At 35.4% G+C, this 26963-nt stretch overlaps 1 protein-coding gene across 2 annotated transcripts; it reads right to left on the bottom strand.

Moving 5' to 3' along the window:
- Positions 1-36: 36 nt before the first annotated feature.
- On the bottom strand, positions 37-26795 carry glt1d1 (glycosyltransferase 1 domain containing 1). Of its 2 annotated transcripts, none has more exons than XM_087795819.1 (12): positions 26626-26795; positions 25295-25446; positions 25082-25187; positions 23680-23731; positions 20224-20260; positions 18925-18981; positions 10304-10402; positions 9339-9388; positions 5995-6038; positions 4432-4552; positions 2775-2873; positions 37-443 (listed from the first exon to the last, which is right to left on the bottom strand). In XM_087795819.1, exons 1-12 carry the CDS (start codon positions 26691-26693, stop codon positions 291-293), a joined length of 1038 nt encoding a protein of 345 aa, XP_087651945.1. In that variant the 5' UTR covers positions 26694-26795; the 3' UTR covers positions 37-290. The 2 variants fall into 2 exon arrangements, with proteins under 2 accessions (XP_087651945.1, XP_087651937.1); XM_087795811.1 differs by having other exon boundaries at positions 20224-20263.
- Positions 26796-26963: the final 168 nt, after the last annotated feature.

Here is a 26963-nt window from a genome sequence, read left to right on the forward strand (position 1 = left end):
TGGTGTAGATTTGGAGGATAAACCTTTAACTCACATTTGAATTTTATTTTTATTGGACAATAAATCTTCTTGAGTACAAACATAAAACATCCAAAATATTTTCTCTCTATGACAAGTTATGAATTAAAAATAAATATTAGCTCTTTGTCAGTATGAAAACCATCACTGACTATTTAAAAATGTAAATCGTGGATCAACCTGGATTGGGTTGAGCAACTATTGCTAACAATAGCAAGAGTGTGCTGCAGCTCTACTTGCTCAGACGCTAAGTAGACTTGAACGGTACATCTTCAGGCACAGAGCAGAGAGTCCACGAGCCTCCGGTAGGTTTCTCTTTCCTGATCCGGACTGTGGTGTTTCTTTATGTACAGTTTTCCATTCTTCACCACTTGTCCCCTCAAATCTGGATCTGAAAGCAGCCTCTCGGACTGATGTAGAAATTCCTGAAAGAGAATAAAAAATGTTTCACCTCAGCATCCCTGAACTTGCCTGTTAGTGGATCTTATACAAGAGAAGACGGTGATAATAAAATGTCTGTGAAGCGATGAGTAAACCATTTTAAATTTGGATTTACTGCAAAATGGCTGAAGTATCCATGGCACTGGATGTAAAGATTGTCATACCACGGGTTCTTTTTAGGACATAATAGTAGCTGTCGTTCTTAATTTGCTCGTGAATACAGGAGATGGAGAAAAAAAACTGGGACAGTTATATATCACTACCCACCAGCTGCCTAAAGGAGAAGCAGAGAGATGAAATTGACAATTAAAATATAAGAGATGGTGCATCGATGGAAGATTGATCAATCATCAAGTCAACATCGACAGTGGTATGATGCCAGTGGCCAAACTCATTTTTAGAATCCGCTTGTCGACTTCTATTTCTTTAGAAAAAGTTATGTAATTATGTCTCGAGAAGCTCTTCGCACGTTGACCTCTGATATAAGAGAGTTATAAATCCTCTACAAGATTATGGAACAAGTCATAACATAATCCTCTTGTACAAGTGAGAGCAGAAGCAGATGTTCATTTTTGTCTATTTTTGAATGCACTCAAGCTAGTCAGAGCGATGTTTTGGGTTTTCAGGCTTTCTTTTGCTTTGAGTCACTGGTACTTTTCTAGTTTCTCGTGTTCCTTTTCCTAAAGTTGTTTTCGCTCGGGATGGCTACGTTAACTAAAACATCTTACCTCTGTTAGTCATCTATGATCACAATTTCCAATAGTTGGTCAATGCCATTTGTAAGTCTGCATGTGAAAGTCCAACAGGATCTAGGCTGCGCCCTTCTTCAATCTTGACCTCGAAGGCCTCCAGTTTGTGTTCTGCACAGAGGTTCCTGTACATTCTACCGGCTACTTGGTTATTGCGTTCCATGTATGCTTTACCTGCTAGAATCTTAGCTAGTTTTTGAAAGGAATGCACCAGTTCTTGCCTGGTGAGGTAGATCTGGGCCTGCTCTTGGCTTGTTTCTGTGCCGCTATATTGAGTGTGCTGGCCTCAGTCCAGCCCACTGTAGCCAATGATAGGATATGATCATATCAGCCACTTCCATTGTCTTAAACATTTGCCTCATCTCTTGGGGCCATTGATTCTGATATTATCATTTAGGTTGGATGTTTCATTTTGGATAGTGGCTCTGCTGCTCAATTACCCTTCGGCCTCCATCTTTCTGGCCAAGTGTATAGTCTCTGGATAATGAACTAAGGGTTGAAACCCCCACTGTATGGTGAGCCACTTCCTAGTTTTAACATCTGTAGACTTATTTGGCCAGCTTATTATTCCAGCAGAGAATCATATCACTGGTACAACATAGCTGGTAATTGCCGAGACATTGTTTTTGCCTGACTTTTCAGGACCGACCTTAATAAAGTTTAGGTGCTTGGCTGTTGCTGCTTTCCCAGCAGCTTTTTCGTGGTTGTCAATTACCTGTGCTATGCCAAGGTATTTGGAGATCTCTGCCATGTCAGCAATTCTGCCTTCTGGGAATGCAATGCTATTGTACTACCTTTCCTATTTTTGCCATCATCCAGCCACACTTTTTTAACCCAACATAAATGCGATGACACCGACTGTTTCGCTCACACAAAGTTCATCTCGATTTCAACTTTATTGTATTGTCTTTTCCATTAAAACTCAAGTAAATCACAAATGGAACTAAACTCATAACATTTTACAACAAAGTAATAATGTAAATGGTTAACCTGACTGTTGACTTCTATTGATCCTGAGAAAAGCCTTGTGAACACTTTGCAGTTGTGATTGGCTGGAACTGATCTGGGACAGATTCTCCGTCGGAACGAGCTGTTGTCAGGGTTTAACTTGTGGAAGTCGCTGCTACCATCTGTGAGATCCTATAGCTCGCACACGTGACCCCCCCTGGAGTGGACTTATCCCCGTCTGCAGCATCACGCTACAGAACAACCCTGTCCTACAATCGCTGGACTTAACTTGTGTTGTTATCCTTCAACTGCTAAACTTATTAAATGTCAAACTGCTTGAACTTTTTTCAATCCTAATTTCAATATGCTATTAAATGATGTCAGAGCCTCTCGGAGGGATTTAAACCATCATGTTATGGACGGATTTATATGTTACTTTAATTGAGATCATTCTTTAGAAAAAAGTTTTTTTTTTAACGTATTGAAGAGAAATATTGGCTCCTGAAGATGTTCCCTGCGACGTTGGTGTACACACGCACCACATCCTTCTTGCTTTCCAAACACGAGATTAACTGGGATTAGGGTTTGTGCTGACCTGATTAGGGTTTCTCTACCAACCTGAGGCGATGCGTACAGTAGTCCTGTGACTTCGTGCTGCACTATAGCTGCGTTCCCAGGGATGTCCCTGACCACCACTGGGAGCTCCAGATCCATGGCCTGTGTGCGACAAACAGCATGAGAGCGGCAAAAGTGAAGCCAGAAACTGATTATGTTCATGTCCCCTCACAGATTTAAGAACCTGCATCAGATAATACCTTCAGCAGGTTGCTGAGTCAAACATGCTAACGTCCTAATCAGACCGTAAGCCTACTGTGGATTGTCTTAATCGACTGTGTTTAAAAGAGATTAAGTGGATTTGCTGCTTTGCCTCACTCAGGAACGGAAAGATCAGAGTCAAGGAATTAATTTAGGGACTTGTGCCTGAAGAGGCCAGTGAACTATGCTGTCCAAAAGAGTGATCTGATAAATAGCTCATTTTTTTCTTTTTCCATTAAACTTGGTTATGTCTGTAGGGGTGGTTTCATGTGACGGAATAAATGGATGGTTGTGTGGTGTAAACAGAGCACAAAGATCTATTAATAAAACTGAAGCAGAAACCATAAAGTCCTCGAAGTGTGTTAAGCTTAAAGGAATACTTTACTCAAAATTCAAACTTCACTCATATTCTACTACTCATGTCGACTAAGGGTTGGGATTATTTGTTTTTGAGTATTTTGTTAGTTTTTAGAGATATAGATAAAATGTAAGTACATTTTAATGTTGCATCTAAATTAAAATATAAACATCCAAATGGTGCCCGTCTGTAACGTCGATCTTGTATTAAAGCCTCAGTATGAGGAATTGTTCCAGAATTCTTTTTAAAAAGTCTACAATTTAAGATTTTTTTAGCAGAAGATTATAGACTAACATGCTAGTGAAATCGTAAGTAGAGTAAATATCACAAGGGCCTCAAGTCTACTTTCTACACCAGGGGTCCCCAATATATCTTCATATGAAAACATTTATTCACTGGTTTAAAGGTACATCTTTGAGTAGTCTTTACTGAAGTGTCTTGACGTGTCGAGAGTCACAGGCTCATTTCACTTAACAGAAAATACCATATTTTTTAAAAACTGAACACATTTAAGAAAGTAATTATCAATACAACAAAAATTATATACATTATTTTTTCTGTCTGTGCGCCCTAGTAACATATTCCTCATGGACCGGTACTGGACCCTGGATGGGGGGTTGGAGACCATGGGTCTACACTACTGTCTACTGGAAGCTCTCACTATTACCTGTAGTACTTCTTGTTTATGTAGCATGTTATTGTTTAAACTTCAGCTACAAAAGAGCTTAAAATATTGACTAGTGTAAGTTTTTCCAGAACAACACAAGATGGACGTTAGAGAAGATCACCACAGAGATATTTGGATGATTTCAAGTGTCTTTTTGGACGAAGATTAAGACAAAAACAACTGAGCTCCAGTCGCTACGTTAAAACAAACATACATTTTTGCCTATAACTCTAAAAAGGAAGAGATTACTCTGAAAATAATCCTAACCCTAAACTGACATAAGGGTTAGTAGAAAATTAGTGAAGTTTACATTTTTGGATTATCACATAAATTAATCTTAATATAAACAATAATTTATATAGTATTTTTATTTCATAGCGGTACTCTAAAAGAGAACTTTCTAAAAGATAAACACGGTAGACATGTCCAGTTACCTCCAAGATGGCGGCTGACATGCCCTCTGATCTGGAGCAGTTGACCAGGGCGAAGCACCTTTTCATGGCAGCGTGAAGCAACTCTTGGCTCCTCTCTTGGGCCAAGAAGACCCCGGGTGTTCTGTGATCGTAAGCCTGAATCTAAGTGACTCACAGTTTATGAAGGCATGAATGATGCTGAACGGCGCTGACAAGCTTCGGGTTGGAAATGTGGTTAAACTAAGCGTGACAAACACACAGACATTCCAGGTGAGGTTCAAACCACATATGACACTTTCCTGCAGCGATGTAGGTTCCTGAGTTGGACGATTTATTTGCAAAATTTATATAAACTTGCAGGGACTGGAGAGTTTAGTAATTCAGAGAAATGTTCAAATCTTCTCTGGTTAAAATGCCATTTATTAGTATTTTTGACAAACAATTAAGTTGTTAAGTAATATTTCACATTATAGTGATTAGAATATTTGTCTGAGTCAAATGAGTTCATTCATTTCTAGAAGCAATCACATTTTCTCTCTCCTCTGAGAGAAGCTCTGAAAACGGAATTAAAAGCAAATGTTTGGCAGCTCTTTTTCTGCCGAAGGAGGTTATGAGATGCATTTATCTGACTGTTTTTTATCATATTTTAACGTTGATAATGCAACAAAGAATATATGATTCGGAAACACTTTTTATAAAGATAGCCTTAAATACATTTTGATGCATTGATAATGCATTTATGAAGTATAACACGTGTAGAGATTTGCATTGTATGAATGTTCGGTGTTGACACCAACTAAAGCTCTTGAAGATGAGACGACCTTGTAATCTTGACACTAAAATAAATTATACTATTATGATGTCATCTATCCCATCAATCCAAGGACGTAAGTTTCATTATGAACACTAAAATTATAATGACTAATACCGCCAATGAAAATAGTTGACAAACCTTAGTGTTTCTATATTGGATTTTAAACAGTCATCAACCTTTTGTGTGTGCCTTAGAATGTCTTATAAATATGAGAATTATGTTTCTCACAGAAAATGTTCCCGAATATTGAATATTGTAGCATCCTGAAGGCTCGTTGTCATCAACCTGTATGGCTTCTAACTGCTGCTGCTTACGCACCCTGATACATTCAGAATAATCAAAACAATAAAACATAATAATAAAACAAAGCGTAGGATAAAATATCTGAAATTAAATCTGTGGGTGACTATGATGAAAAATGTGTTGATATTGCTTGTTGGACATTGTTTTAACGTTGCTAAGTAAGAGCTTTGATAACGTCAACGATTGAAGCAGAGCTAACCAGTTATCTAGTGGTAATGGTTTGGTGCTTTGGGTTCGATTCCTTTTCATGGTATTTTCATGTCAGTTAGTATAAACTCTTGAATCATTTAAATGTTATTTAATTTAAACTGTACCTACAAAAAAAAAACAGGGATTAATTTTGAATCTGGAAGTGTAAAACGTATTTGGAAATATAAATAACGAGGGCTACATTTCACTGAAAATGTAACATTGGAGACCTCATCCCATGCAAGAACACACAAGAGACACAAAAAGCAATACGTTACCGCTTAACCACAGCCTCCACTTCAATGGTGAGCAAAGGATCAATCTACGAGAGAAACCGACAGATCAAGCACTTTCTTACTGAGCAACAGAAAAGCCTTATTGTCAGCAAAGAGGATGTAATGAACAAAGGCTACAATTATTATTTCTACCATGAGAAATCATTTTCAGAAATCCTGTATTTCCAGAGATTGGGGTCAGGGTGGAGTGGGTGGCCAATCTGATTAATTGCAACGTGGGATTTGTGTGCATTAGTTTGCCAACAGGAAAGTCAAAGCACAGCAATTTAGGTCAAAGATGTTGCCAAGCAAGGGGCTACTTTGCCCTTTCATATCATAGGGAATTTGGAAATTGACTCGGTTCCAAAGCATGTGTGAATTAAAATCAGCGACTCCAAACAGACTATTTTTGCATCTGGATGTAATCTGGGATTAAGGGGACAGTTGTGGGAGCAGCAGGGGACAGATCATATAGCACAAATGCTGCATTAGGATACTTTTGCCGAGTCAATATTATTGGAACTCCAATCTGTTTTCCTGATCACTTTAATGTTGTTTTGTCTTCATGAGTTTGTGCCTTACACAGTGAAGCGTCATTAACTTCCCACTGTTGTGGTTGTTGTAGTGATAATTTACGATAATCTGAACATTATGGTCACAGAGGACTGAGACAGAAAGTTATCGAAAAACTAACCCAATTTTCCTCAAAATGACGGATGTAGTGAAGCCAGAAATCTTATCATTGAAGCGATTGTGTGTTAATGTCATGAGAACAAGTCGTCAGTCATTCTCAATTTAACAATAATTCATTGTTAATGTTTATAATACGCCTCACAGTTATCAAGTGAATCTATGAAGTAACTTGATGCAAAGAAAGATGGATGTAGGAGAACTCGTCTCCCATAGCAACGCTTTAATGAATTGTCTGGTGTATTGGGTTTGCATTTGTGTTAGTCACCTATTGTGATAGTTAAATGTGTCATTTGTTTGGCTATAATTGAACAATCTTTTGAATCATCTTCTAAATCAAGGTTATTTTCATCTTCTTTTTTACTTCTAATTATGCTTCATATAGACATTTACAGTTATATTTAGTTTACATGATTAAAAACAAAACAAAAAATTTGATATTGATGTCAACATTGCATTGTTAATATTATGTATTAAATGTTTTAGTTTAAACACACAGGTTACAGCCTCATGTGACCCTGACAAAGGGAATCAGTGGTGAGCATTAATTTATTTTTTATTAAACAAAACCTTCAGTTACTATTTTGTTTTGCTACACATGTTTAATTTTGAAAGACACTACAAATAAAACTCACTTAATAAAGATGGATATTTTTATCATACGGTAGAAGGACTTAATTTGGCTATTTTCTAATGGTTGTTATTTTACAATTAGAAATAAATAAAAATGTTTTTATTTATTTATTTTTATGTCTTTATTTAGTTTTAAAGTTTTTTTTTGCTTAATAAATAGAAACAATTGAACTTAGATACAAATAAAAAAAAACCTCTACTGGAAACTTTCTTTTTTAGATTAATAATACTGTTTTATACACTTCAAAGGCCACAATTTTGACAAAATGCATTATTTTAAAGACTCCATTGTAAAATCCTTTGATTTAATATTCAACCAAAGTATGTGATGAGAGAAAGGAGATGGAGTAAAACCAACTATGATGACTCATATCTGTTTCTCCCTCTGGTCTAAAAGTCTTAAGTTTTTAATCAAAATGTTTCTTTGCGATAAAGTATAAAGAGTTTGATCTGGATCTTCACTCAGAATATTTCTCTGTCTCTTGCTTAAAATGGAAACATTTCCAGAACTCTGCCGAAGCACACATTATACTTATTTACACGAGAGGTTATTGTTATTGTTAAGTGATCAGATGGCGCAAAAACATACACGATTTCCATTCCACAGAGAGGCGGGCACTGTTTTCTGTTATTTTGAGGAGTCGAGATGAATCAGGCATCTCTGCCTCAACTGGACCATTTTATTAAACAAGAACAGACAGTGGGGTTCAGAGAAGCAGTAAGACAGTGTGTAAGTTCCCTGGCCGTGTCTTATTAAGATTTTTTTGGATGCAAAACTAAAGAAAAACATACCTTTTGTCTGACACCACTGTTTGAGAGAAAAGAACAGACACTAAAACACTGAACACAAATGCCATATCAAAGCCCATCAACTCAAACCTATCAGGAAATCAAATTGACTGGAAAGAAAATGTGTAAAAACAACAAATTGTACGGTCAGGTCGTGACGGTTAAGAAATGACCTTTATCTTCCAAACTGCAGAAAACACATTTTATTAACATGAAAATAAACATATTTCTTAACTATTTCTATATTTGCTTGCAATGACGCCCTAGTAGACATTCAACCATAAAACTGGAATAAAGTTTAAGTTTTAGTGGATTTATTTGTTGAAAGAAACATCTTTTTCCAGATTCTAACTTTATATTTCCAGGAACAATACATTAGACAGAAGCAGGATAATGTTTGACACGATTTAAATGAACATAAACATATCGGCTCATACATGTGTGGTAGAACAAGAACAATTTCCAGGTCACTGGACAGGCAAGTGAGACAGAGAGAGAAGGGGGGGGTGAAGAAAACAACACAGTGCTTCTCGTGTGCACAGTTGGCTGAAGCTCTCAGGCGTAAATCTACCAGGACGTTAAATTAAAAATAGGAACTATAATCTTCTGGGTTACGCTGTAATCTATTCTTCGAAATGTTTATCTTTGTGTGATAATTAGAAGAGCAGATGGAAGGAGACCTCTCGAGGTGGAACATTGAATTTCTGACGATGTAGTAGAACTCTTTGTGTTTTCATCTTGGAGAATAATACTATAATCCAGTTATTGGAGACGACTAAAGGACCCTAAATTTAATCCCATAGTGAGTATCTCCCCATGACCCGATTCACACTGGATAGAATTCACCAGAGGTTGTGGGTTCAATTTGAATTATTGTGGTAGACGTCCGGTAGTCTTAATCCGGTGAGAACCAGTCATTTATATCATTTACAAATGACTAATTCTGTTTCAAATTACCTTCTACGTTTTAACTGAGGTCATGTGATAGTTTTAATCCGTTCATCATAAAGCTGCTTAATTTTTTATTTTTTTTGCAATAATGTTGAAAATGCAACTTTAATAACCAAGCAAAAAGATTATAAGAATAAATAATATATTTTAATTGCAACATATTTAACTAGTGAAATCAGTTAACAATAGTCCATCATGGTTCAATATGTATTTAATATTAACATAATAGATAAAAGACAAAAATAGTGAATACAATAAAAAACAATAACGCAATACATTCTTACCTTGGGCCCAATTATGACCATGATATTTTGAGGATTCTGAGCGTGCCACTCTGAAAAACAAGACAAAAAAGAAGCAAAAAACACCATGAATCTGAGGTAGCAATTCAATGTGTAGTGAAAATATTTAACTAGAATAAACACAAATAAAACAATAATAAATACTATATTGTGACGGTTACAAACCATGTTGTCTTTTTCTATATTTTTTTGTCTTTGTGATAGAATACAGAATTTAGTGTTGTAATGACTCTTTTCATAGAATAAGAAAACTATAAACTAAAAGAACTATAGATATATAGGGAACATTAGAGTGGCCATCAGCTCGTAGTGTCTGTTAACATCTAAATGTTCCAATTTAGACATGAAAAAAGGGTTTCATCTAAGAGTAACTTCTTTGGAAGTGCATCAGAGCGTTAACACTTCATTGGTCCTCTTTTCCCTTCCTCTAAATATAAGATCTCTCAGTCTTTTTTAAGTCTTTATCCTCTCCAGCTACATCTTCCAGCTTCAAAAGAGGAGACGCTGACACCTTCTGAAGATGCCTGGATCTCCTAAATCGCTCTCTGACAAACCGACTCTGCTGCAAGTACATGGTCTATGACCCTCGGTCTAATCAAAAACCCTGGTTTGTCTCAGTCCTCCTTAAAGCGGTGAGATATAATTCCAGTGGAGCCTTTGAAACACAATCTTAAGAGAGGTTTAAGTGGACAGCAGAAGAAGGACTGCTTCCCTTGACATGTTTCATTATGTAGACGGTGTGTTTATCCTGTGACCTAACACAGAAACACGAGGTGGGCAACAACACATCACACACTGGGCCTGTTTCACTCTGACTTTACATTCATTTTTAATTACAGGCTCATAAAGTGGTTATTAGTGAGGACGCGGGCGTCACTCCACCACGAGCCAGGAGACAATCCTTGCAGCAAAGGGAAGAAAAGAGCATTTTGATGTTGACATGGTACCTGAAAAGACCGGGACGAGATAGAGAGGGTCCTTGACTCTTCGGAGGCCACAGATCAACAAGAAGACACGCAGCTGATCCATATGCTCTCGGCTCACTCCTGGAGAGAAGCCAGACTCTCAGAATGACAGCGGCGTAACAATAACAAAACTCTGCATAATGAACATCCAAAGTACGTCGGCAGATAATGAAAGCAATACATCACCCAAGGTCACGAGGAAAATTGAGACAGCGGTGACTAATGTTGCCACCACAAGTTTCTGATCAGAACTCGGCGAGAGCAGAGTTGACTAAGTGACGTGAGGAGTCGCGGCTGCATCGATGCATTAAGAGCATCGCTGCTTCATTTAACAATAGAAGAATACGCTTCGTCCGTACCCTAGTCAGTATCGATGCAGCTTCACGGAGCACTGATCTGTTTAGAGCTCAGTGGCAAAAAATACTCTTTAAAACAATATATTATAGAGCAGAGAGCGCCATCTTGTGGACCTGGAAAGAAGAATTCTGCTTTATGATACATCATGCATCACAAAAACCGGGCATTAGAAACATCATTTTCGTAGTACATTGTAATTTAGTGAAAACACAAATAACTCAAAGTAGAAAGTGAATTACAAATAAAAGTTAAAGAATTCTTTTTTTTAGAGATAAAATGTATGAATGAATTAAGCTCTAAGATAATAAAAACAATTAATAACTATTGTTGTTGCAATATTTTTCTCAAGGTTCATTCCTACAGGATAGAAAGGAGAGGCATGAACGAGTTTCAATTTGACTATCCACTCATTTTGAATAGGCTAACTTGAATAATCAAAAAAAAAATAGTTTTACTGTACATGCTATAGGACATTTAATTTTTTTTTACTTTTATGTTATAGTGTAGCATCCGGAAAATAACAACTTTTCCATGTGTCAGACATGGCCAAAGTGCGGCTCAAGGGCCACAAGCAGATCTTTGCTGTCTTTCATGTGGCCCTGATGAGGTCGAAGGAAAACTAACCAGAAATGAGAAATTAAGAATTTTATTTGGATTATTCATTACTTGATCAACTCTTTAAAATGACTATAGGACTTTTATTTTAGGACTCTTCCCTTCCTTTTTTGTAATTTCATTTGAGTATATATTGATTTAAGATTCAAGGGAATATTAAATATTCTATATTAAAATATATTAAATATTATACATTTAATATTTACAAAAGTGCTTTTACATCAGATTCAATTTTTAAAATAATAATTTAGTCTATTTTTGAGATAGATGTCGGCGTAAATATACATATATATACAGTATGTATAGTATAACAGTAATGCTAAAGAAAAATACAATTATTCTTACCACTTATTCCCTCATCAAGGTCACAGGGGGCTGGAGCCTGTCCCAGCTACTAAGGGCAAAAGGTAGATGATTCTCTAAGTGCCCCGGTGTAAACCCATGCAAGAAAATGCAGAATTAGTACCAGTTATTGCTATAATTGCTGTACTATTGTTTGTCTCAATAACAATTATGATAATAATAATGATTATTATAGTGTTTTGTGTAAGAATGAAGCCGACGTGGAAGAAGACCATCTCATACTGGCTTAAAAGAGGCTTTTCGATGCTCTTAAACTTCCAGCGAAGGTCAAGGTTGTGAAGAGAAAGAATGAATGAATGAGGGACATTAGGCTTCACTCTGTTTACAGCGAGCAATTGGACGCATCAGTTGTTAAATTGCTTTTAGTTTTATGCCGTCCCTTTACACAGGAACCGCTCACATTTCATCAAGGTTTGCAGCTACTGCATCTACAGCTAAAACACTGTAACCAGGACCCCTGATAACATCAAAGCTCTCTACCATAGGACGAGACCTGGTACAATAATGTCACTATATTAACTTAATGGTTGTTGCATACAATGTTCCGATCCCTTCAAATGATTTGCCGGATGCTCTTTCATGGATTTTTAATGACATGAAAGCAGAACAGACTATAAAGTCAGTGTTTTCCTCAGATATAGATGAAAGAAACTAATGTAGTTCTGAAGATAGACAAACAGAAAGACCCCAAAAAAATTGAAAGACGTAATTTTAAAAGGAAATCGTGTTTCCTTTAAAAAGAAATTGAGGCTGAACAGGCGCCTCATGAATATTTACAGTGTGTGTGCGTGTGTGTGTCTTCCCGGAAAGTTGATAAGTGTTATGATGGTGGGATGTGTTTTAAGAGATCAAATCAATCTTTCTTTCCCCATCGCTCATTCGGCGAAAAATGAGCCGCAATCGACAGAGTGATGACAGGACCATATGCACGGACGAGCACGGTGACTGAGAACACATGGTTTCATTAAGACTGTCCATTTAGCTGATTTAGCGGCGATGATCTAATCTGCGCACGTTTTTACAGACTGCCGCCCCTAATCACTCATTGTGTTGAACTCTATCTTTATTTAGCCGGATTCTGTTACTCGCAACTCATGTTACCGATCCTGCCCTAACCCTAACAGATTACAATAGAAAAGTAAAGAGATAACAAAAGTATTAATACATTTGTGAAAACCAAATGTGTATTTCCAAAGTTATAAGTAGAAAAGCAAAATACATAAAGTAAGGTCGGTCATTCTAAGTGACAATTAACAATAAAAACAAAAAAATAAAATAAAATAAAGGGAAAATGTTGTTCTTTCAGCTGTTTTAAAATTTGTATAAGGTAATTATGTCAATTAATTCAGGACACAGTTAGTATGATTCCACAATGCTGGGATTAAGGAAAACAACAAAAAGAAGGTCAAGAGCCATTAATCAAAAAGAAAGTAAAACAACAACAATATTAGGGTTAATAGGATTTAACACAAAATCCGCTTAATGACATTAAATCTCTTAAGACTTTTGTTATTCTGTTTTATATTGTTACCCAATTAGGTTAACTGTTTATTTTCCAGAGCCAAATCCAGTGCATATGTAACTTCCGCAAAGGAGGTTACGTTTTTGTCAATAGGTCCGTTGGAAAGGCATTTAAATGGAATCTTCACATCTTAGCAAGGAATAGAATGTTACATTCTGGTGGTCGTCCAGAGCTTTTAACTAATTTTGAAAAAGGTTAGTAATTAAGATTTAAGGACTTTTTTTCCAGTAGCATGTTTCTTTTGGGGTTAAATGTTTTTGCAATGATCCAAAACATTTTCACAATTAAATATTTTCTTAATTTGATTATGTGCTGGGATTAAAAAATAAAAAACTCATCTGAAATAAGTATTCCTTTACTTTTTTTTGGTGTCCTTATGTAATTTTTTCTCTTCAGAGAATCAGCAAAATATATTAATATATGATTGGCTTATTTTAATTTTTTATTTGTTTGGTCAATGTGTCATTATTCTAAGGGTGATCAAAATGTTGATAAATTCAGATTATTAACTCCAGTCATAACTGATAACTAATACTGTGAATCTATTTTTTTTTTTACATCTTACTTTAATGTTACTTTTTACAGTATATTTAATTTTTTGATTTGTAAACTTACATGACTTTATCATCTTCTCTTTTAAAATAACACAGCAATATTAACTCTCCTGATGGAAACAAAGGGTTGCAGGCAACACATAGAACTAGTTTCAAATACAGCAGAAAGTTTCCAACAAAACCTGCATAATTCTAAAACAATAAATTACTTTTTGGACATTTTTTTTTTATAAAACAATCTTTTCTCCTGCTACAATAAGTAATTTAAATGGAAATAATTCAAGTTTAGGGCTTTTTTCGGCCACATCAGTTGAGATTAAAAAACAAGATTATTTGGACTAAAACCCTAACCCCTTTAAAAGTACTGTATATGTTTTTAATATTTATTAACCAACCAACGGAGAGTTAAAATAAATCCACAGATCCACAGAAAGGTCCCTGGTTATATAACATGAAGCTAAACAGCGTAACTATGATGTGCATGGACTGTGGCAGGTGCACGGCTGCGAGAGACTTCTTAAACCTCATCAATTATTTAAAAAACAAGAAATCAGTAGCAGGACAAGATAAAAAACAGGCCACCTGCATGTACCCCTTCAATCCGTCACGGTTCTTAGAACCATGGCGTACTCCACAATGTACTCCAGAGCCCCAGAGCTGGTGTACTCTTTTAACGCCACATGACAAGGCGTGCAGCGGGGGAAACAAACAGCATGGTTTTCATGGACCAACATCTAAAGACCAAGGCAGAAAACTCTGCTTTTGATAATTCCACGTCACCCGAGGGATTACACATAAAACACAAAGACTAGTATCTTCTTCCCTCAGTAACAAGGTCCTTTATATAATTCATAGAGGACGTGTTTGAAAGTGAAGCTGTTTATTGAGCAGAAGGTTGTGCTGTTAATGCTACAACATAGTCTGCCAACTAGCTTACGTCCATGTGTGGAAGTTAAGCAAAAACAAACATGAAAAGAGCTAAAAAAAAAATTAAAAAAAAATCAAGCTGCCATATACACAACTATAATTAATCATGGTTGCATGTCCAAAAGTTTTGTTTACACAAGCCTTCCTTTCTACCCTGGTGGAGCAGATGAGAAAAAATAAAGCTCAGAAATATGCAACTTAAAATAGAATAAGAAAGAATCAAATTAATAATAGATTAGTAAAAGTTGAGGAGATGGAAAGTTAAGTTCATGAGAGGGAGAGGATGGAGTGAAAAATATTTTATTTAAAATAAGTTCAGCACTGTTATCAAGGGTTGAAAAAAGTATATATGATAGAAAATTAAGGATCTTAGAAACACCCAGTGACATTGTCTGAAAAAAAGTTACGTTCAGGTCGATTGGGAACAAGTGACTCGACCCAGAAGGGACCATCATCCAGAACCTATTTCATTAAAGTATTTCATGAAGACCAGACAAGATCTCTTGGTGCCACTCAATGGTATAATGACCAGTGTCCAACACACTGTGAACCCAGAAGTGTAATTTGTTTTTTAGGCAAGTAATGTGGTATGTGTATCTCCAGGCTGATACCAGTGAAATACAGTACTATTCAATCTACTACAGTAGCTGAGACATGTAACATATATTTTCAAGATCTGAACTCAGCATTTGTGATTTTGTTTTTAATCAGTAGTTTGTGTTAGGAGTTTGTAGATTTGCTTTCAGACTTAAGTGGAAACTAAAGTGAAAACTTTACTTTCCCAACTCACATGTTTCAAATGTTGAAGTCTCCATTTCCAAGTCCCTCATCATGACCATGTTTTAAAGTTATTACTTTATCAATGTTTGCCTGTCTGAAATATTGGGCGAAGGAGAGGTTACGAGAGCAGAGTCCATTATGACATATTAATGGGCTTCACTCCTCCTCCAGCCAGCTGTTATCACGTCCCCGCTTTGTTTATACAACGAGTCCCTTGGAGGTAGAGACTTCTGAGATTGACGACACTGCATGTCAAACCTCAATGCTTGACCAATCACAACAGAGTGGGTGTGGTTATGGTAAACAAGTTTCCAACTCAAGGAAAACAGTGTTTTCAGTGGGCAGGGTTTAAGCACATTTTCTAATGTAAATATTTCAATGAAAAGAGAGTTTTGTACAAACAGACACATACTGATGAGTAGAATAGAGGTCCAAGATCAATTTGAGAGACACTTAAATAAGCACATTATTATTTACCTTTTACCTTAATTTGAACTACCTAAAAGAGCAACAACAAAAAAAAAGTACTGTAATTTGAATGCCTGGAACCCTGTATCCCACAAGGGTTTACGTCATATCTGCTGCAATTATACTTCATTCATTTTTATAGTGTAATTCAAATAAACAATTATTGAAAATTTTGTATGAAAAAAAATACAAATAATAATGTCTTAGCTTCCAATTGTTTGTGAATTTCTAAACATGGGTAAATCGTCTTTGGTTCTATCTATCAATCTATTCTATCAAAACCTGTCATTTAGATAAAGTTCAGTATATTTTTACATATTTAAAATCTTGTTTTAGCGACTGGAATCATAAGCGACAGGTTTCTTAGAATGACCTTATAAAAGCATCAAATGATGTGCTCAAAAAAAAAAAAGACACTCGCATGTTGAATCCTTTCTTTAAAGTTTGGTCATCACAGCTGAAAGTGAAAGAACTAAAGCAATTTATCTTAGGAACCTAAGACCACAGCAATAACAACAACTGTATCTTAACGCTGGAAGGGTCAGTAAATCATTCCATTTGATTCTAGTATAGTGAATATCCTCTGGGGTCACATTGACTGCTGCTCTCCGTCGTCGATAAACAAGTACAGATGCAGCATTATCAAAAGTATCTGTTAACACGTCGGCCCAATTAATCTGCAACTGAACACCAACCTAAAAGTGTAAGAAATAAAACCAGGTGTCTCTCAGGATAAACACATACCTAGTATTATGTACATTTTTACAACAAAGGCAAAGGCAGCTCTGTTGCAACTCTCATTTCAAGAATAGCAAAGGGGAAGTGACTGTGGGCAATTACTGTGACTTGCACTGGTTGTGAAATGTGGTGACAAATAGCCTTGGGCTGGATGGCTATAAATCAACTGTTTTTCTCCTCACTCAACTGGGATTTCTGTGAGCACCGTGTACATGGGTGGGCTTAACATCGCAACGTCCAATTTAAAGCCTTGAATGTGTGTATCAGACGCGGAGATAGCAGCGCATACATGTTGTCACACCGAGGATAAAAGCTGTTACGACCAATCCTTGCCACCACATGTGTTGCATAACTGCGTTTATTTTTATTTTCAAAGCACTTTCTCCTGAACGTGAGTTGAACTTTTCTAGTGTTTGATTGTATCGGGTAAATCGCTTGCATGCTACAGTTGTGACATGACATCTTGAATTTCCCAATTTCATGCTCAAAGTATTAAGTTGTGTCCGTGTTTGAAAGTGTAATTAGTTGTTGGGGTGGATTTTCCAGCCGATGGATTGACAACCTGTCCACGATCGTCCTCCGTCTCTCGACTCACGCAGGTGAGATTGGGTCCAGCAACCCGCAACCTCAGACCAGAAAACATATTCATGTTCAAAGTGAAAAGAGAAGGCACCGGCTATTTACAATTCAGAGGTGTGAGGAGCTACAAGCATACCCGATTACATTCTGCAGGGGGCGATGGACAACTACATCTACTCATGTCCACATTATCTTCTGTGACTGTTGTGACGCTATGACAAGCCCAGAGTTATAAGTTACATATGATTACATTTTTGTTTTAAATAAATTTCATGATTTTATGAAAAATGTTTTTTTTCCAAACAAAGTTTTGATGGACAATAAATGAGAAAAAGTACAAACCATGGCATCAAAACAAGTAAAAACAAACCACATTTTTAGCATAAACATTTGAAATGACCAAATGCTGTACTTTATAGCTTAGCTAGTCAATAACAGAGCTAGTAGCAGTTTTTCTGGGTTGAAATCTAACACCAGACTTTTATTTTGTCTTGGAATACTAATAAAACTTTAATTTCTCAGATTAAGGGTATTTTATGACAACCTTAAAAGTTTTAAATTCATATATTAGTTATCAATATAGTGCATATTTTTTATTGTTGGGTGGTAAAGATTTATTAATTTATTATAAAAAAATCCAAGTACGAACGGCTATTTTTTTTTTCAGATACAACTGGATAAACATTAAATATTATTGTTAAACAGACTGATTGGCTGATAGGCCTGCATATTGTTCCCTAATGGTTATATGATCATTTGCAATATCATATATTATGTCTCAAATAAAGAGCATTTTTTTTCTGTAAAAGACAAAATCAGATAATTTCAGGTGAATATAATAATTTAGGTGATAAAGACTCATTTATCTGGTCACAAATAAAATGATAATGTTAATCTGAGGTGGGAAAATATTTTGGATATATTATCTCTACAAATACAAATATATATATATATATATATATATGTGTGTCTTGTTTTCAGTTGTTTTCAGTTATTTATACTAATTAAGCTTTCAGATAAAACTGGGTGAACGTTAGAAAGTGTTCCCTGAGGATTATTTTAATGGCTTCAAGATCCAAACAAAGTTTCAAAGGATAAAATAATTAAAAAAGGGAGGAAATAAAACAAACTGTCAGCAGAAACATTCTACATGATTAAAATTAGACCCTGACCTCTGAATGCCACATAAAAGGCCGCATGTGGCCCCTGGACCGCACTTTTCCCAGTAGAGAAACAAAAAGAAGAAGGGATAAAGAAATGATGTTGCCTCAGCTGGAGATAAATGGGGGGATTTCCTACCGTCCGGCCGCTGCACCATCGACACCACCATGTTATTTGATTGGACGAGCTATTTATCCGTCACAATCAGTGACAGCAATTTCTCTCTGGTACGACTACAGACAATTCCATATCACATCTTACACTCTCAGGACACAACAACAAACAACAGCAATAGATCATGTGCGGTGTGACGTCTGTTTGATTTTGTGTGGGTGGATATTGCAGAGGAGAGTTGTTGTTTTTTTTCACTGAGGGGATTTGTAGCATCTGCCTGGTGGCAGTAGCTCGGTATACTGTGATCACAATCAATTACACAGCTACGTTTTTCTTTTATAACTTAAACCTTTGATCATTCTTTGCGTAACATCCTTTTTTTTTATACAATTCCGACAAATGTTTTCGACACATGTATTGTATACCTGCACTCTGTAGGAATTCCAACCAGCTGAAATGATCTGTTGCGTTGGTCTGGATCCCTGTGAAAAATAGACAAAACGTGTAATAGTTATTCTTCAAAATCTATGGTTTTCTATGTTTTCTTGAATAAAATACATTATTTATGTGGTCGAAGAGTTTTGCATTGCACCCCATAACACACCCCATACATTTGAGAAATAACATATTTCTTTAAGTTACATCACAGACAGCGAGATGACTCAATCGCTTGCAGGAGCCAAGGTCTCAAGCAGGCAATTTTTTGGCTCTTTTGACTCGACCTGTTAAGATTAATTAACCAACCTGTAACACATAGTTAGGTAAACTAAACATAGATATTTGTTTTTAAAATGTAATGTAAATGAAGGGAAGCAAATGCTATATTTACTAGCTTAGCTAGTCGATAACAGGACTAGCTGCAGTTAGTCTGAATTGAAATTTACAACCACAATTGTATTCTAAGCTTGGAATACTTTGTGGAATAGAATCTAGATCCATCAAATGTTTGATGAAATAACAAACCTTTAGTGTCTTTTATCAGATAGAGGGAAACCAAATTCTGTACTTAATAGCTAAGCTAGCTGCGTTTTTTCCATGTTGAAAACAAACACCAGACTTTTTTTGTCCTGGAGTACTTTGATGAGTTGAATCAAGATCCTGTGAATGTTTGATTAAACAAATAAATAAACCTTTAATTTATTTTAGATCACAGGCATTTTATGACAACATTGTTATAAAATAAATTAATATATTACGTCTCAATATAGTTTTTTTTTTTGCTGTTGGGTGGTAAAGATGAATGTATTTATTTTGATTAAAAAAAAAATAATAATAAATGTTAAAGAAAAGATATCACATACATATTATTTTAAAATAGATGATATGCCTGTATAGTGTTCCCCAAAGATTACATAATTCACTTCAAGATCTGTTTACCTTGGGTAAATGATAAAAATATATATTTGAAAAGTATAATTAAAGCTCACTGAACCAGAAAATCTGGTAACCAACATAAAGGCGTAATGAAGTATCGGCCAAGCACATCCAGGCAGCCGGCCCAGGACACTCTATGTATAATCTACGATGGGACGTACTCGCCAAACAAGGATACTGGCAGGGAATATTGAGGAAAAGCTATTTGGGATATTCAACATGACAGGGTATCAAAAAGGCAGGCCAAAACAACTCCTTAACTGCATATTAATAGAGGAACATGTATCAATGCTGATGTTGAGTCACGTATAAAGCAGATCATCTGGGGATATTCTTCTTGATCTGCTTACCTTGAGGCTGGACACAGATCGTGCTCCCCTGGGAAAGCTTCTAGGAAACAAACAAGAAGAATTTGATTAAGTCAAACAAGCTTATTATAAATCTCAAATGACAGGCGCAATGTGATCAAGCTAATTCGATTTTGATTTTGATTTGCAAATGCTCCATTTTCACAAACCGGGTGCACACACCAAAGTCAAAGTTAAGAAATAAACACAGCAAGGTAATTGTTAAGATAATGGCTCTTCAGCAAAATAAATCACGAGGGGAAGGAAAGGAAATTGACTAGATGTAATCAGGCTGCATCCGTCCTCTATGTGTGTGTTTTCTGTCACAATAAAAAAGTGTAACAATGTCTCGCAGAGGCTGTCCTGTCTGCCTGCTGTCACCACTAAATGGCAAAGATAAAACATCCCACTTGGTGGAATCAGCAGCCCAGGGCTGGAATCTATTTAGAAAATAAAACACTGTAACATTGTTTAATGTCAAACTATTATGGGTCAGAGTAGCATGAGTAGTGTTGTGTATTAAAGGCCTATGTGTTATATTTATTGAAGCTTTCAGAATCTGGCTTTTTGTTGAAGTACCCTCTAAAAATAAGTTATTCTAAATGTCAATATATTATACTTAAGCTTAAGAGGTATTTAAAAAACTACCCAGATCAAAACTGCAGTTTGACAATTGACAAACCAAAGAATGCAATTTTATTCAATAATACTTCCATTTGACAAACCAATAGGATCATAAAATCTGAACGCTAAAAGAGAAATAGTTGAAGTCATTGAACACATTAACATTTACAATTGTCATCCTTCATAATTCTTTCATCCTTTCCCTTATCCCTATCAACATTACTATTCACACAGTGACAAAACACTGTTCTACGAAAAAGAAAAGCACTGGGGGAGTGCATTAGGGGTGTTAGAAAATATCTATATATTTTCCCATGATATCGTATTGATATTTGACAGCACAGTATCAAAATTATTCTTTGACCTCAAAATATTTATTTTTTGACCAGAGTTGCCATGAGGTCTACAGTTCAATAAAGTTTGGTTAAAATGAAATGATTCATTTTTTTTATTTACCACTAACAAAAATAGTCACGGAATTTGTTCATTTTTGTGTTGCAATTAAACTTCCAACCCTTAGATGGCAGCAGTCTAATATTCTCCGCAGCTAAAGGAAAAATGAATTCAAGACAACCGCTATGTCTGAGGAACCCATGAATTACTCTGGTTTCTGATCAAATAAGGTAGTTTTGACTTTGCCAAGAGTCACGTGGCCTTTAAATTCTGCAACGCCAGAGTCAAGTACTCGAACAATATTTCAAATATATCCGTGTAACTGCCATTTCAGAATATATCTTATCAGTGACTGTGATACGCATATCGTTTATATCTGAGCACATAGAGTTTATACTTGCGCAAAGGCACTGGTTTTCTATCTTTTTTAAAATTAATTTTGTGATTGTGTACACGGACAACAAATAAGACATGGAATCAAACATGACCTGTGAGAGTAAACAAATCAATGCAAACAACTAGACCAGCAGGGCTAGCGTGCTGAATGAAGAAGAGCATAACCATAGTCACATATACAGTGTTTTTCTGTGTAACTTATTAGTATGCTGTGATTTAACAGCTATGTATTTGCATTATTTAGCTATTTCTAAACTGAGGGGAAGTATAGTATAGCTATAACATGTTTCTTGTGTCATTATGAAAATGTCCCTAAAAAACTAAAATATACATTAATAAATGACCACATAACCTCCTTGGAGGAGGTAATAATGAATACATCCATAACATGACAACAGGTAACGTTCAGGAGATCCGATCACGTTGTGTGTGTTATGTACAGAAAATCTTTTCCCACAATAAGTTTCAATACAGCTGACTCCCCTCTATCCCAGTTCCACTTAAACACATTGCAAATCTCCATCAATGATATGAGCATGGCTGCACATGATCACTCAGAGGTCCATAAATGCCCTCTTGCGGCAAAGAATCTTTTCGCTCAAAGATGAACAATAAAAAAAGGTATTCCATAACTGTCCTTGATTTTTACTTCTGATCTCTACAGTTTTTTTGCAGTGCTGCTCTACATGTAAAGCTTGTTTGAAGTCATAAGTGTTTTAATAAATCATAGCACTGTGATTTAAGTAAAGATTCAGTATTTAATGTGTTGAAAATGACTCAAAACACAGTTTATTATTCTAAATTGTATTTATTAACTGTATGTATTTATCCTCATTGCTCACAATAACATTTTCTCATTTTAATGTTAATAAAACTGACCTGATTTTAACCATTTTCCATGAGGACTAAGTGCCTATTGTTTCTAAACTTCTCTTATATATATATATATATATATATATATATATATATACTCATCATTAAAACTTGCATGGTGCGCTAACAAAGCCAACATAAAATAGATAACCTCTTTGTATTGTTTGTCACTTTTTAATACATTTGTTTGAGTCCTATCTGAAAACTTTCATCTCCTTGTTAGCGGCTTCGGGCCCTACTTTATCACAGCCTCCCATGTCATGACATCACAGTCGAGTCAGATAATAGTGTTTTCGTACACAAAAGAAAGGGAGAGCAGTAATGATATCTTACAATCGAGCCATGACACATTAATGGATGGTGGGTGAGGACAATAATGCCTCGTGGGAGGCTACAATTTCATTCATGCTAATAAATTGGCTATTGGCTGTTTGACAATTACAAATGGATTTTGCTCCATTCCTAATGATGGAGAGACAGCAATAAAACAATTGAATCCTAAGTTTGTCATTGTCAAACATCAAGTTGTTTTCTTTTTCAGTTGTTATGTAAAGTGAAGAAAAATGTTATTTGTTTGCTATATACATCAGTGCCATCAGAATATTGAATGGTTGAATTTAACGTTTCATATTTTTGAAATTAGTTTTTTTTTTTAACCATCAACTTCTTTTTTTGAATAACTGGTTTCAATATTTGCGGATATGAAAGGTTGAATGTTTATATGAAATAACCAAATTTTATAATGCAAATATTAAAAGGTTCAATTAATTTTTATTCAATAATTTTATTTAAAAAATTGAACATTTTTAAAATGCATGACGTTTTTTTAGGCGTAGAGTTTGATAATCTAATTCCAATAATTCCAATATTAATGTTTTAGATTTAATATTCTTTCATTTGTAGCCTTTTCAATTCAGCGTAAATGCTGGTTTAACAGTGCCACTAGACAAAACAAAGATTACCGAGCTATTTGATTGTACTTTCAGCCAATCATGCGACACATAGACGATCAGGTGACAACATTGAAGCACTGGCAAATTTAGCTATTTTTGGATCACATTTAAAAAGCATAATATTGGTAGGGATGTTTTATTCAGGGTCACATGTGTGTTACATACTGTGTATGTCTTTAAAATTGCTCATCATAGTTTGTTTTATCAGAGAAATACTTACCAGAAAGAACTCTGCCCTCTTTTTCATTTTTTCTGTGAATGCCACTGCAAACCTGCAGAGGAAAAAGGGACATTTTCATTTCAGAAGATAAAGCTTTTTTTGCATTTTCTCAATCAGTGAAAATAAAATTTACACAAGTTATCACATTCAAAAGCATACAAGAGAAATCCCTTGACTGGCCGAGCACATCCTTTGACCAAATAGACTTAAGAAGCAAAGTTATTTTCAGTGTATTCTTGATCAACATTGATGTCATTCTGCCTCATGATTAACATATATAATATTTAGAAACGTCTGGAGGTGTTGATGAAGCATAAGCCGACATTTATACACTTTAAGACCAAATTATTTTCTTGATCAGGGGTATAATTACATCATGAGGTTTAATTTGTTATTTTGATAAAACACTGCAGAAGTATATGATTTTATTATTGGTTTTATAATTATTTTCACATTGCTTTGAAAGAAATGAGCCTATATAAGATGTTAACATGCCGACAGCAGGGGCCCCTGTAGTGGATAGATATACAAACAGTGGAATAAAAGTATTTGTCCAAAATGATCAATTTTTACCGTTGACTTTAAAATTTTCGAACATTTTGTTTTATCCATAAATAATTCCATCATCATTGGCTTAGTCAAAAAGCGGTTCAACATGAACTTGTGGAAGGAGCATAGTTCAAGTTACATCTCGTACCACATCTGATATTACAATTCCTGACCCAGTCAGGCATTATAAAATAACAAGAATTCTATTAATACACAAGGGAGACATCTGCTCGTTTCTGGCTAGCAGCAGAATCCAAAATGTCTCATTAGCATTTCAGTGTTCGGGGCAGAGGACAGGCATCTCACCTTGATGTCGGACAAGCCTTATTTACAGTTTGTTAAATCGTCAACTGTGTTTAAAAGTCGAGGCATGCACATAGCACCCTGAGCATGCACGGAAACATGACAACAACAAGAGATTCTTGGGTTAGTTTCCATTTTAAAAGACATGCTCCATCTTAAATATTGTAATTTCTAACTTTAGAAAACAGTCACATGTTTCAGGAAAAATCTAAACTGGCTTTAATACTAGTATATCATCCAATTAAAATATATTAAAGGACATTTTTTAATTCAAATTCTTACTGTAGAATGAAGTATTTTTTAACATCTGATTTTATATCCGACCATCATTAAGTTTCTTTTGAAAACATGAGAATAAAGAAAGATTAGATCATATAAGAATGATATAGTGTTTTATTATTATATTATTCTTAAATCTTAAAAGTTTATATGCGACTATATTGATGCAACTTTGATTATTGACGCATTACTGGACATATATTTTGAGGACCAGCTGTATCGTTTTGATTTCAAGAAAATCACAATATACAATATTTGCACCTTACTTCACCTGGCCTTCAGTAGCACCTGCTCCATAACCACACGCTTCGGCTCGTCTTTCACATCTTCATTTATGTCTGTTCCGCCAAATATGACGCCAAAAGGTATTTTTGCTTCTGTTGTGAGAGTGGGACGGAAAGAAGAGCCTTCAGATCGGTGAGGTGGTGCTGAAGACAAAACAAATGCTGAAACAAAGACATGTTTTTGACACAAGGTTGTTTACCTAGAAGCAGTCTGCCGGCTCTAAACAGATGAATGGCTAGTACTCCTTCGAAAGGTGGACTCCGGGAAATGAGCTCTGCCACATCTGAGGCCGACTGGAATTCATCAGCATCTCTGAGTTCACAGACGTGTCCTGCTGACTCGATATGCGACCTTAAGAAAGTAGGATTGCAAGCATGAAACTGAACTTCTACCCTTCCTCCGGTGCTTGTACGATTGGATTAAGCTTGAGGTTTGCCTTGAAAAAATAACTGGTTGACAGAGTCTTTGCTTATCTTGTTTACTTATAGTAATACAAAATAAAGCTGTAACCAAAGCAGATTAAAGCCTTAATCATAAAGAAGTATATATCAGTGCCATCAGAATGATGCATGTACGAAAGTTTATTTTTATATTTTTTAATGTTCTTTGTTTTGTAAGCATTGAATTGTTTTATTTTAAATATTTGTAAATGGAAAGGTTGAATTTGTTTTTATTAAATAGTTTAATTTGATTAATTTGATATTGCTTAAGGCTCTTTTTTTCTATTATTTAAACAATTAAATGATACCAATTCGAACATTTTCAAAATGAATGATTTTATTTACACATACAGTTACCTGTATAAAAAGTATTTTGAATTGCAATTTAAACTGAAATATATATATATACCATTTAGAAAATATCTCTCAAGTCCAATATAAAAATGTTGGGTTTATTATATTATATTTGTTTATAGTGCATATATAAAAGGCTAGGAAAGTAAAGCATTTAATTAAAAGAATATCAATCTGTGTTTTATATTTGACAATATTACTTTTTTTTTAAGTATTTAAAACAAACAAACATTAAATCCAACCTTTTAATATAACAATCACTGATTTATATTTATAAAACTTTATATTATTCTGTACTGACACCACAAAAATCTTATGTTGTGTTTACACCACCTGCAATGAAAGTCTCTGATTCTGATAAAGTAAATCATTCACTATTTCGATGGCACTGAAGTACTTCCATAAATCGATCTGAGTTGGTAATGATTATACAAGTTATGATTTAAAGGTTGTGAAAGTATATGATTTGAAAATAAAATAAAAAACTCCTGTTTTAATTTAAGATAATAGTAATACTTGTGCAAGATATCAAATGATTATGGGAAGATATATATATATATATACGCTAGTTCAGGTCGACGCACTTTAAGTGACATCAAAAGCACATTTTGAGCGAAAAGCACCGAAAGAAATGTAAAAAGGTCGAATGCTGGTGTTTTCCTTAAGGCTGCTGGAGCTTTAACGTCATCTAAGACTCGCTGATCTTTCGCAACAGCTGACCTGCAGCAAGCTTTACCTGATACGTTCTGCTGTGGTTTTGTTCCCAGTGTTTGGACTGATACAAGCGACGAGCAGTATTTTCATCTCTTTACTGTGGATGGCAGTAATCGGCGAGCATCAGGACATGTTAGGTGACTGTGTGCATTTCCTGGACCGTGGTTTGTGTAAACGGAGCCAACAACACAGCTGATGACACGGCAGCGCTGAAGTGCATGCTTGAACTGTTTCTGTGTCCGTCCACTAAACGGTCCGACTGGAAACACGCGACATGATTTAAAAAGTTGCGCTAAAAAAGCGAGGTGTTGCAATAAAGCGGTTTGAAGTCACTATAATTCAGATAAGTCGACACAATCA

The sequence above is a fragment of the Callionymus lyra genome, chromosome 1 (assembly GCF_982586985.1).
Source record: "Callionymus lyra chromosome 1, fCalLyr1.hap1.1, whole genome shotgun sequence".
Classification (NCBI taxonomy): Eukaryota; Metazoa; Chordata; class Actinopteri; order Syngnathiformes; family Callionymidae; genus Callionymus; species Callionymus lyra.

Excerpts from the sequence above, each read along its gene's own strand:
- glt1d1 (XM_087795811.1), bottom strand. The coding sequence starts at position 26,693 with ATGAAAATACTGCTCGTCGCTTGTATCAGTCCAAACACTGGGAACAAA. Across the intron at positions 25,447-26,625 it reads ACCACAGCAGAACGTATCAG|GTCGCATATCGAGTCAGCAG; the intron begins GTAAAGCTTGCT and ends TACTTTCTTAAG. Across the intron at positions 10,403-18,924 it reads GGAATTCCTACAGAGTGCAG|GAGTGAGCCGAGAGCATATG; the intron begins GTATACAATACA and ends GCTTCTCTCCAG.